Source organism: Pseudopodoces humilis, chromosome 5 (genome assembly GCF_049639895.1).
Source record: "Pseudopodoces humilis isolate 2021_Gansu_Grassland_sample_001 chromosome 5, ASM4963989v1, whole genome shotgun sequence".
Classification (NCBI taxonomy): Eukaryota; Metazoa; Chordata; class Aves; order Passeriformes; family Paridae; genus Pseudopodoces; species Pseudopodoces humilis.
In genome coordinates, this window is record NC_142204.1 from 521,173 (window position 1) to 533,505 (window position 12,333).

The 12,333-nt window shown below is 47.4% G+C and overlaps 1 protein-coding gene across 16 annotated transcripts in view; it reads left to right on the forward strand.

Annotated features, from left to right (window-relative positions):
- The first annotated feature begins 2,387 nt into the window (after positions 1-2,387).
- Positions 2,388-12,333, forward strand: part of WNK1 (WNK lysine deficient protein kinase 1) — a 98,609-nt gene continuing 88,663 nt past the window's right edge. For 7 of the 16 annotated variants that reach the window (XR_015772612.1, XR_015772610.1, XR_015772609.1 and 4 more), the window contains exon 1: positions 2,395-3,831. Coding sequence is in view for 12 of the 16 variants with exons in the window: in XM_088055924.1 (XP_087912050.1) it covers positions 3,058-3,831 (774 nt within the window). In the remaining 4 variants the exon portion in view is untranslated. Of the gene's footprint in view, positions 3,832-12,333 lie in introns of all 16 variants that reach the window. The other 9 variants (XM_088055926.1, XM_014259333.2, XM_088055930.1 and 6 more) reach the window with 6 other exon arrangements.

Here is a 12,333-nt window from a genome sequence, read left to right on the forward strand (position 1 = left end):
GCAGGAGATGATGCAGGAGATGATGCAGGAGATGAGATGCAGGAGATGATGCAGGAGATGATGCAGGAGATGCAGGAGATGCCTCCTGCCCATCCTGCTCTGCCCAGGGTTCACCCCCAGCCCCAGGGGTTCAGCCACAGCAGAGATTTCGGGGCGCTGCTTTGGGCCCACCTGGCTCACACTGAGCAAGCAGTGCAATCGCTGCTGGTGCAGGCAGTGGCTGCAGCCCTGCTACTGTGTCCTGCTGCTCTTTACAGCACAAAGGCAGCGTGGACACGGCTGCTGCTGCTGCTACAAATGAACAGAGACACGCAGGAACACGCTGGATGGAGCCTGCTGGGCTCGGAGGAGCTGCTGGTCCTGCCAGGGCAGGGGGATGAGGCAGATTGAATTAGGAGTTAATCAGTTTCGATCCAGCCGCTCTGCTGCTAATCAAATGATGCTGCTCAGCTCAGCACTGCTTTGGAGCGTGTCTGCTCTCGGTGCCGATGCTGTTTGGGTGGCACCCTGATGAACACACGAACTAAACCCACGTTTTTGGTGAAGGCAGGCTCCAGAAGGCCTAAGCCATGCAGAAATCTTCACTGTAGATTTGTACAGCCAAACGCTTCTTGTCCTCTTTGTGAGGACTGTAGCGTTAGTTTGTTTGTTGTTACAAGGGCTCAAAAGTAGGACAGAAGGATGTAAGGAAAACAACAGCCTGCTGACTACTGTGTCAAATTTTATTTGTGAGGAACATAAGCACGTGAGAACTGCGCAGGTTGATGATTTGTGGCTGGGAGCTGTGGAGCTCTGAAAGCGCCACTTGTGCCACTTTCTGCAGAAGGAGTTAAGGCCTCGCATCAGCAGCTCACAACTTCCTCTAAACTTCTAAAATAACTTTAGAAAAAGTATTTAAAACAACAGTGTGTTTGCTGGGAACATACTACTTACTCAGGGAATTTTCTTAGTTTTCTTTTTCTTTCTCAATGTAATTTTTGCTTTGTAGCTGCCTGAAAATCATGGTACAAAATCATTTACTCCTTCTGCAGTACATTCCAGTTGACTTCAAAAGACTGCTGCCGTAAGAAGGAAAGTGCTTGGTTTTGGTTTATTGATACAAAAGAGGAACATGATATAAATAATTTAGATGACTCGTCTTTGCCAAAGCTGAAAGTTCCCAATTCGTGTCAGGGTTCCCGTGGGCTCTGGCTGCTGTACAGGCTGGGTTTTGTACAGCCCGGGTTCAGCAGAAACACTCGTGTTAAAGGTGGGGGCTGCAAATTCTCTTTCTTTTGAACAATTTACAGAGCAGGTAACTGCATTTCAGATTGCTTGGCCACTTAGTGCCAAATGGCCTAAACGGAGGAAAAACCCAAACCCCCACTTGTTCATACAGTACTCTGCTACACGGACTCTTTGCTGTCCATGATTTTAAAGAACTTTAGAGGCTGCTGGGAAACATGAGCTCATTGTTACCTAGAGCTGCATCAGGAGGGGAAGAGGAGACACAGCACTGACCTCTTCCATCTGGTGACAGTGACAGGAGCCGAGGGAATGGCCCGGAGCTGGGCCAGGGCAGGTTTGGCTTGGGGAGCAGGAAAAGGTTTTTCCCCCAGAGGGTGTTTTGGGAACAGCTCCCCAGGGCAGCGGGCACAGCCCCAGCCTGCCAGCGCTCCCGGGTACAGCGTGGGACTCTTGGGGATGGTGCTGTGCAGGGCCAGGCGCTGGGCTCGGTGATCCTGGAGGTCCCTTCCAACTCGCCATACCCTGTGAAATATATTTAACTACTTATAGACAATATCTGAATAAATAGGTACATTCAAAATATTTGACTTGTGGGTGTAACGCAGGACTTGAAACGAGCAGCGCAAGCAGCCCCGGTGCCTTTTGACCCGCAGGGCGGGTGGAGGAAGGGGCGGCCGCGCAGGACGAGCTTCCCCACACCACATGAGCCGCCTGACCCCGGGCACACCTCCTTCGTGCATCGTTCTTCGTCGCTCCCTTCCCTCCCCGATTCCCTTCCCCGCTCTCTCGCTCCCTTTCTCCCATCCCGGGGGAATCCATGGGCGGCTCCCCCGGTGCGGCGCGGCCGCTGCAAACTACAGCTCCCATAGTGCCCCGCGCGAGGCGGGCGCGGCCACCTCCCCTCAACGGCGGGGGGAGGGGACGACGCGCGGCCCGGGCTCGGGCGGGGCGTGGCCGGCGGCGCGGCCCCTCCTCCCCCCGCGGACCGTGTGTCGGTTGGGGCTCCCGCCGTCGCCATTTAGCGCCGAGGCGTCGCCGGGCGGCCGCGCTCGGTCCTGCCCGCCGGGCGCCACCCGGACTCAGCTCGGCGGCGGCCCCGGGGAGCGGCGGCCCCGGGCCGCGGGCAGCAGGAGCAGTAGCAGGAGAAGAAGAAGAGGGAGGAGGAGGGTTTCCGGCTCCGCGCGAGGCGGCCGCGGCTGTTGGAGAGAGAGCGGCCCGGCCGCGCGGGCGGTGGCTGCGCCTGCCGGGCGGTGGAGAGGCCGCGGCCGCCATGGGCGCCCCGGTGAGGCGGGGCTGAGCCCCCGGGACCCCTTTCCCTGCCCTGGGCCTGCCCGGGCCTCTGCCGCTCGGAGCGAGTGACTGAGCGCGGCGGCTTTCTTGGCGTGCGGGCCTGCGCCCCGCTCCCTCCTCGCGTCCCGGCCCCTTTCCCTCCCCTCCCCGCACCCGGGCCGGCCCCGCTCGCTCTCCATCGCCGGCAGTAACTGCGGCCGGCGAGGCACCGGCGTCTCCCCGCTCGGGGGTCTCCCCGGTGCTCAGGCTTTCCCTTCCCTCGCCGTCCCCCACTCCGACCCGGCGCCCCGCGTCCGCTCCCGGTGCTCCATGTCGGCCCCGCTGCCCGGCTCCCCGCTGCAGGATGGATGCAGACGCTGACCGGGGATCCACCCCGCCGGCCCAACCTCCCAGCTCCGCCGCGAGGAGCCCTTGGGACCCTCCTCTGTTGCAGCTGCAACGGGAGCCGCGGCCGGGCGCGCTCCCCGCTCAGTGACCGGCCCTTCTCTCGCCTCCCGCCGCCGCCGCCGCCTCGCCGCAGCCGCGCTCCCCCGGGGCACCATGTCGGGGGGCACCACCGGCAGCGGCCCCCCGAGCCCCCGCTTCCTGGTGCCGCCGCCGCCGCCGCCCAAGAACGGTTCCAGCTCGGACAGCTCCGTCGGAGACAGGCTGGGAGCCGCCGAGCACGGAGCCTCCGGCGCCGGTGGAGCGGGCGGCGGGCCGGGGAACGGAGGCCGCAGCGAGGAGTACCGGCGCCGCCGCCACACCATGGACAAGGACAGCCGAGGGGCGGCAGCCACCGAGCACCGCTTCTTCCGCCGGAGCGTGATCTGCGACTCCAACGCCACGGCCTTGGAGCTGCCCAGCTTGCAGCCCGCAGCGCCCTCGGCCCCTGTCTCGGGAGGCAGCGCGGCTCCCTCGGTGTTCCCTCCCGAGGGGGCCGGCGGGCCCCCGTACGCCCCTGCGCCCGCCACCGAGGCCGACTCGCGGCCGCCGCCGCCCGCCCCGCTCCCCCTGGAAGGACAGGCTGCCGAGGAGCCCCCGGCCGCCAAGGATGCCGCCCCGCTGCTGCCCAAGGAGGAGGAGGAGGGGGATGAGGCAACTGCGCTACCCCCTACCAGCGCCGCCGGCAGCCTGTCAGCTGCCAGCCGGGAATTTGAGGAGCGGAGGACGCAGCAGGAAGACATCGAAGAGCTTGAGACCAAGGCGGTGGGCATCTCCCCGGATGGCCGCTTCCTGAAGTTTGACATCGAGATTGGAAGAGGCTCTTTCAAAACTGTGTATAAAGGACTGGATACTGAAACCACTGTGGAAGTTGCCTGGTGCGAGCTACAGGTAAAATAAGTAAAAAAAATGTGAATTATCACAGCGCAGTCACTCTCCCAGGTGCTAGTCATTGTGCTCGAAGGGGGTAAAACCCATCAGCTCGAGGTCTACTTAATTCGGAAGGAACTGCAGACCTTACCTGAGGCAGTCCTTTGGAAGAAAGCTGCATCCCTTCCAGAGAGTCAGTTTGCCTTTTAATTATTTTAATTACTGCGCTCTCTGAAGCGTATTTTAGCTTTATCATCACAAAACGTGCTACAGTTCTGTTTCGTATAGCGTCTTGCATTTTATGCCTCCAAAAGGTAGCTTGGAGGATTGTAAAATCACTTGTGTGCAGCTTCAGGGAGGGTGAGGGAAGACGTGTAAGTGAATGTTGACTTGACTTTAACTATCCTTAATTTTTCAGAATTTTTTTTAGTTGCTTTTCTTACGAAAAAATGTGAAAACGACAATTTCACGGACATTTCATAGGTAGTGGCAGAGAATTCTTGTGGGATAGATAACTGTAGAATACACACAAGTCGTGTAGTGTATCACACCATTTAGTTTTGCAAAGCTGTATTTTTCATTCCAGCTTCCAGGGTTCATACTTGTTAACAGGGACAAGGAAAGAAAGAAACTATCTTCTTTCTGAAGCTTTAGAAAACACCCTCAAGTTTAGCCTTTCTAGATGACTGGAGGATTAAACTGGGCTAAGACGCTGCTCTTTGATCGAGTTTCTAGACCGAGTACAGTCAGAGCTATGTAGGAGCCCAGTCTGAGGATGGCAAGAACACCCTTAGTGTTCCCTGCGAGTCAGAGCTTGTGTAACAGACGCAGGTTGCTGTGCAACAACCTGAAAAGAAGTGGGAAGAGCTTGGAGTACCAGGAACAAATACCTGGTGTGCTGGTTTGTTTTCAAAGCCTCGGAGTTAAGGTAAAAGGTTTAGTGTTTGTTTTTTAGTGTTGGGTTTTGGTGCAGCTTGTATAAGGGCTCATGTAGTACATCTTTATTATTGTTTGTGTTCCCATCCACTTTAGGGCAGATAAAAGAGCACTGGGTGAAAATCCCAAAACTCTTTGTAGGGTTTTTAAGCAGTCAATGGCTCACTCACAAATGATTGATTGCAGTAACTGCATCAGAACTTTTTCAAAAGTACTTATATATCTGTTCCAGTCAAGCTGAGGGAATTTATTAAAAGATTTCTTAATTTATATTCATGTTTGCTTTTGGATGGTTGCTCAAGCATTCTGCCAGTATCTTGGTTCGTTATGTTATTGCCGTTATTCTGTGCTTGCTAACCGTGGAAGAAAGCTTCCACTTTTCTTTGTGACCCTACAGCATGCCCTGCTCCTCCTAGCTAGCTGCATACTTGCTGTGGTGGTCTGTTTCAGCATTGATTTTAAATTAAAAGTGAAATGATCAAGTGTTGGGCTCTGCTGAAGCATTACTTGTGCAATTTGAACTGTGAGGAGATTAATAACCCGTCAAAATTATACGACTTTTATTTGAAATTTTAATCTTTTCAATTTTCGAGCTCTGTGACTTTAATCTCTGTGTTTTAATCTTTACACTTACTGATCAGAAGCTAACCTCAGCTTGGCATCAGTTGCTTTTCACTAATGTTGCCTCTTGAAGTGTCTTAATCTTCACCAGTACCATGTGGACAAACCATCTGAAGAATCACTACCTTTGAAGGAATTTAATGAAGAAGCTCATTTTTAAAGGGCATGTTGCTGGCCCTTCACTTGATTGGTGAATTTAATGAGTAGTATTGGAATAGAAAAGTTGCAAAAAGCATGAATGGAAACGTTTGTGAGGGGGAAATGCTTGATGTATTGCTCAGAGGGGAACTGCATTGCAGGAGTGCCTTGTGGGTTAAGTTCAGCCTGATTCCAAAGGCTGTGTTCTTCCTCTCAGGAGACAATAAAAAGTGACAAGTTTAAGAAGGGAATGTTCATTTTATAGCTGTTAAAAGTATTTGCTGAAGGAGCTAGACTCTACAGCTAGTAGAATATTTTAAGTCCTGTTTTATTGTTTGTGACTAGGAAGAGAAGGAGGAACTTGGTATTTATTGGGATGGGGTATATCCCCTTATATAGGAAAATGCAATTGTTGATGGGTTGGTATTTGTTATGCATGATTTGTATCAAAATGAAATCTGCATTCACAAAGATGAACTGAAACTTAGATGTTACTGGTTTTTTAGGATGCCATGGGTTGAGGACTGATGAACCATCAAAGCATAATTACTTTATTAGGGAAACATGAATGATTTTTTTTCCATGCTGTGTTACAGCAACCATAACTAACTGATGGTTGCTTTTAATTATCTTGAAATAATGTTCCTCAACAATAGCAGTTTTTCTCTATATTCCTGTGTAGGCATCTGAGGTGTCTCACCTCCCCAGAATCTTCTAAATAGCACTGCTGAAGATTTTGTGTTGGTGTCTGGCAGAATGACTTTTAAATTCTGAATAATGCAACTATGCTTGGTTTTTTTTTTTTTTGTATGTTCTCTGTAGCAATGAAGATCAAAACCTGAGACTATGACTATGCTTCCTTTCAAAGGAAGTTTAGATGCTGTTTATGAAATGTGAAATGCAGCTTGTGTTCCCAAGTTAGTGAAACTGTGGAGGATATTGCTCATGTCCTCAAGCTCTTGAATTGCCTTGTAACTGAACTGTCCCTTCTGCTTGATGAATTGAACTGTGGAGGAAGTAGAAGGGGGAAGAGCTGAAGTTGACTGGGTGGCCTACTGGTGTTCTTAGTATCTCCAGCAAGCCAAGGTCCTGGCCAAGACTTAATTTTTTCTGGATCTGTGAAAGATGAATCAATTTTGTTGAATGTAACAAAAACTCAACAGAGGTGTGACTGATGGACTATCCTAGTTCACCTTGTGACCTGTCCATATGAAGCAAATTGTAGCTGAACTTATTTTAAAATATTGTGTGCAGGTGTTTAAATGTGAAATACCTGCCCTGCTGTGAAGAGCTCAGCGGCTATTGCTTCGTGCCTGTGCTCAGCTTCAGTTGCTGCAAGGAAATTGTTAGTGTAGTGTTGGCCTTCAAATGCTTTTATTCCCTTTGTATGTATTCATCTCAGCTCTAGTTATTCTGAGTCAAGTGTGCCTCCTACTGTTGTCATTAGCGCATCTCATAAATTGACTAAAATAGTAGTTAGGGTTACTAGTTAAAGGGCTTTTAAGTAGGTGGACATTGACAAAAGTGTTCTTTGTAAGTTACGTTTGAGCAGTGAGTTTGTCACCTCTGTCCAGTTCAGGTGACGTTGTGGCTAAGATGTGATGCCTTCCCCTGGTGCTCTGAGTTTGCAAAGTAATACCCATGTGCCAGAAGCAGCAAGTCACACAGTTGGCTGCAAAAGCCAAATCTGAGTGCTGTTGTGTCATCCCTCTGAGCCCCTGTGTGAGTGGTTTTAAATCAAGACTGTAATTTAACTGCTGATTTACAGAGCAGTACAGATCGGTGCAGTTACTTGCTGGACTGCAAAATCTTCTGTCTAGAGTTATTACTCTGGGTTATTCAAATTAGTAACTTTTCAAATAGGAATGTGCTTGATGATGTGGAGGTAAATGGGGCTCTTTTGAACTGTGTATTTGTCAGGCATCTGAAGACCTCCCTCTTTTATCTGGGCTCTGGTCTATCTTAAAGAAGCACCATCTATGAGCTGGTGTACTATGAAGGTGTTTGTAGTGGTTGAAAACATGTTCTGGTGTGAGCTGTGTCCCTCCTGTCCCTCGTGTTCTCCGACTGAAGGGTGGCTGGGCAGTCAGCACCTGGTTCACGAGTGCATCTTCTTGCTGATACATGGCTTAGCCATTCCTGCTCTGGCTTCAGTGTGGTGTCAAGTTATTCTGCTTAACACATGAGCTGCTCAAGGATTGAAAAGGAACCAGAGGGTTCCCCCTGAGCAGCACAGTCTCCAGGGGTAAGAAACTAGTTGGACAGGTGAAGGTGGTGCATGGAGTTTGTTGTACTCATTACTGCTTTGAGGGAGAGCTTGACTGTGAATTTGGTTACCTTCAGTTATAAATCATTGAGTAATAAATTGGTGCAGTTCTCTAGCAGATGTCTAACTACAAACCAAGTGTAGTGTACAAACACTTCAGCTTACAGATGAATTTTTCTTACATAGGAAATAGCAATGAAAAATCAGCTGGGACCAAGCATAATGCCAGAACTGGATGTGAACCATGAGATTCTATAGTGCACTCTGGTGAAAATGATAATGCAGCTGACACTTTGTAGCAGGAAACAGCGAGGCACTAAATAATATTTCCATCTGTCAGAATTTTTCTAATAATGTTAACTTGAAACTCACAGTGCAGGAAGTAGCTTGGATGTGATGTATAGCTTTGCTTTTAGTGACACTTCAGATTTAACGATGCCTTTCTTTATCTCATAGTCTTAAAGCTATATTTAATGGTGATTTTTAGGTCAGCAGACAACAATGGAATGCAGTTTCTGTACTCTGGAGTATAGACTCAACTGCAGACTTACCATGATAAATATCAGCTTGCTGAAGTCAATATATAATTCTTAAAATTCTCCATTCTTTCTGGACTGGCAGAGCTGAGAATGTTTCAGAAGTTGCGCATTCGAGTCTGACAACCAAAAAAGGTCTTGTATCACATAACTGTGGCATCCTGTAGTCTTTTTTTTTTTTTTTCCCTTTTTATAAAGCTGGTTGCATATTGCTCACTAGGAGTCCTGACTGCAAAGATGCACAATCATGTAGCTACATTAAAGCAAAATGGAAAAGCAGATCTAGACCTTTCTGCAGTGAGAGGAAGCTCAGGAGTGTGAACCTGGAATTCATCTGTCAAGCACTGTTGGAAAACAATTACATTCTGTTAGCTCTGGAGAAATAGTCAATATCCTGGAACAAATGCACATTCTTTGAAAGCTCTGACTGTGGTTTAATTCTGATTATTTAAAAATACATTTTCTGAAACTTTAACTGGAAGATCAAGGCCAAGTCTAATGCAGCATGCTGACTCCCATGCCTACCCTGTAGCTCCCATCAGTGTTTATAATGCTTTACTAGTTTGTGAGAGTAGTTATGTGGCTTCAGCAGCAGTGTGCCTCCTGTTTGGGACTGCTTCTGGGCCAGCTGTGTCATTGTCACAAATGTAGATTAATCAAGGTATGTGACAATCTGTCAACATCATGCTGTCATTATTATATCTTCTGTTTTCAGCTCTACAAATTGCAAAATACTGAAAGTAAAAGCTATAAAGCTGTAAGTGTACAACGGGCTTGTGGAACTTTCAGGATGCTGGATTTCCAAGTGTGCGTGTGCAGGGAACTTGAATTTTGTGCAGTAAAGTCTAAATTTTTGCTGGCTTTCTATGTCATAGGGCAGAACAAATTACTGGTACTTACTGCCTTCAGATGTCTGGTGTGAAAGCTTCTCCTTTAGCTAAAGATGAAAACCCAGCCATATTCTTGAGTGTTTGTGCTGTAATTGATACAATTGACAACTTGATAAATGACATGGGAAAGGAGCCAGACTAATTACCTGCAGAAGTATAAACAGTGGTCAGGCTCCCTCAGACTCCACAAAGGTGACCCTGAAAGAGAGAAGGGAGCTTTTGAAGTACATTCTGGAGCTGCAGCTGTTAGGAGACCTCTACTTAGGAAAATAATCTTACCTCAAAGGGATATCACTTTTGGAGATGGCTGTGGTTCAATTTGTAACTGGCTGCTTGTGAGGCAATAAATATAATCGGATAAGTACGTTCTGAAAATGCAGCATTTCTGATGGAAATAAACAGGCTCTTATTTGTCAGTTTTGTGTGGGTTTGAGAGGTGTAGAATTAAATCTCTTAAATGAGATTTGTTTTGGGCTGTTGTGGTTTAAAACACTTATCTTCATAACAAAACTTTAGAGGGCTGAGGAAAAGTACCAGGTCTGTAGTCTTACTTTGTAAGGGAAGAAAACCCCACCTGATAAAAGCTCCCTGGAGACATCCTGTATAGAGAGTCCTTTGAGAGCAGAGTAATAAATAAAACAAGCAGTAATAGATCTGTGGTAGTCTCCATGGATGCAGTGCACGGTACAGTGCAGTTTTCAATCCCTTTTGGTTAGCAACATCCCTCTGGGCCACATGTTCTTTTTGTTATTTTGTCTTTGTTGGCTTTGTTTCATGCAGCAGCTTGTTAAACATCCCAGCTCTGACTGACACCCAGGTTCTCCGTGCTGCATGTGACAAAGCTGGTGCCAAGTAGTGGCAGTCTTGATGCTTCCTGTCATGCATTTCCTGTAAAGATTATCAACCTTTTCTTGAGATTACTATTTGGTTCTTTCAAATTGTGGTTGAGTTGAAATAAAAGTTGTGTTTTCCTGTTCAGTTTGTCAGTCTACATGATGGATGTAACATTTAAGTTATAAGAAAGGTAATAAATATCGTGTAAATTTGCAGTGCTCCTGCAGCTTGGCATAGGACTTTCTCTTGACTTAGCATGTGTTTGTGGGTTTGGTTATTGGTGGTGTTAATTTTTAATAGCAGATGGTAGGAAGTTACTGGTTTTGACTCTGAAAACTTCAAATAATGATACTGTGGTTTTAACTAGATCATGATGTGTGTACACCACACTTGGAGAAACGCTCTTCCAGTACTCTTGGAACAGTTTGTATTCTAAACAGCAGGATTTGTCGTGTTGAAAATTGATTTCTTGGAGTAGTTGAAGGCTTTTATCTAACATGAACCATCTGCATATCTTTTAAAATCTGTTATTTAAATTCTTGTCCAAATGAACAAGACTCAGTTTTTATCCTGGCTTCATACGTATTTTTGTGGAAGCAGCTTACATTCCCTGGACTGTCTTGTAGGTCCTTTTGAGAATCATTGAACCTTAAACAGCTTTAGAATGCTTTTGGTCAAGATACTACAGATATCCTTGTTTCTACTCAATTTCCAGTTTCCTCAGTATATTTACAAATTGTCACACCAACACTTGTCAATGTATGGTTCTGGTTGCCCTCATTCCCTTTGTGAGGGCTGGGGGAAGCGGAGAGGTGATGAGGATTGAATTTGTGCCTCACTTGAGGACACGTTTGAGAGAGGGAGCTGTGCATCCTGCATTGTCTTGTGGGTACATCCTGCACAGCACCCCTTAACTCTGTGCCACAGATGATAAACTTTGTGTTAATGATGTTTTGTGCTACACTCTCCTCTTCACCCAAAAGGAGACCCATGCAGCAAGTTCATCACAGGTGATGGCAAGTACTCTTTTCTAAAAAGTCAGAATAAAGTAATGGGTGGAATGCAGTGACCAAACTCAGATTCTGTTCTTAGGCATACTTCTGAACTTCATCCCACCTGTCATTTTCACCTGGTGATGGCTGGTATATTGCACATATGCAGATTATTCTGAAGTGCTTCAAGATTTGCTTGGAGAGTTCCAAGCAGCACTGCCTTACTTTGCCTGGCTCACAAATAATTTAACAAGCTCACAGGTGATTCTTTTGCAAAGGAAATGGATATAAAAGCCTGATAAAAATTGGACTAGTGTTATGTTGTTACATCATAGCCTTCCAGAAGCTGTGTGAGTATTAATATGTATCTAAAGCAGTAAGCATTTTTTACAAGGGTAGCTTATTCTAAATCACACAAGCTGCTCCATTTGAGTTTGTCGTTTTAGGTCTGAGAATCTTTGGGAATGCTGCCTATACACTTAGAAAACCTTTAGAAAGGATGTTGTATACTTGATGGCCTTGTAACTAAAACACCTGTGAGCTTTCGAAGTGATATGTCAATGACACCAGAATAGATGTGTTTAAATGTAGGTGGTGCCATTTCTTTTTCATGTGATGTGTGTGCCCCAGAACATGGTTCTGAAGTCACCTGGTTCATCTGTTGGGAATCTGTGGGTGAGCAGCATTTCTCTGGAGTCTGTTCTCGGGACAGGATCACTGTGGTGCCCTTCAAGTCTTCTAATTTTGTGGGTGGTTAGCAGGACTGCTCAGATGTTACCAGAGAGATTGGAGAAAAGAGGAAGCTTTGGGGACTGTGCTAGCATGCACATCACAAGTTGTGTTTGGAGCCACAGCCCAGAGTGGTTGCGATGCTGTTGCCTTTGTTAAAGAAGCACTCGCCCACAGAACCTTCTGGTAGGCTCTGTGTGGAGCTGCTGTGGTCCTGCCATAGGAACACAGCAGCCAGTGTGGGAAATAAGCTTTGTTCCACCTCTGGTAGGAGCTAGGAGTTAGATTGTTTCCATGTAGCTGCTCTGGGTGACCCCTTTCAGTGCATGTCTCAGCCATGTCTGCTTTCACTGCATCAGTTGAAGATAGCGGGTTCTGATAGAGCGTTTGGGGCTGGTGGCAGAAAGGTCGAGATGGAAAAACCCAGCTACGCAGTTGTGAGTTGAATGCTTAGCAGAGTTTGAAAACAGTAGGAATACCAGTGTCTTTGTATGTAACTGGGGCAAATCTGAAACAGCTTTGCTGAGCTAAGTGGAAGATAGGACAAAGCTGATACCAACAGCCATGTGAATTTTGTCTGG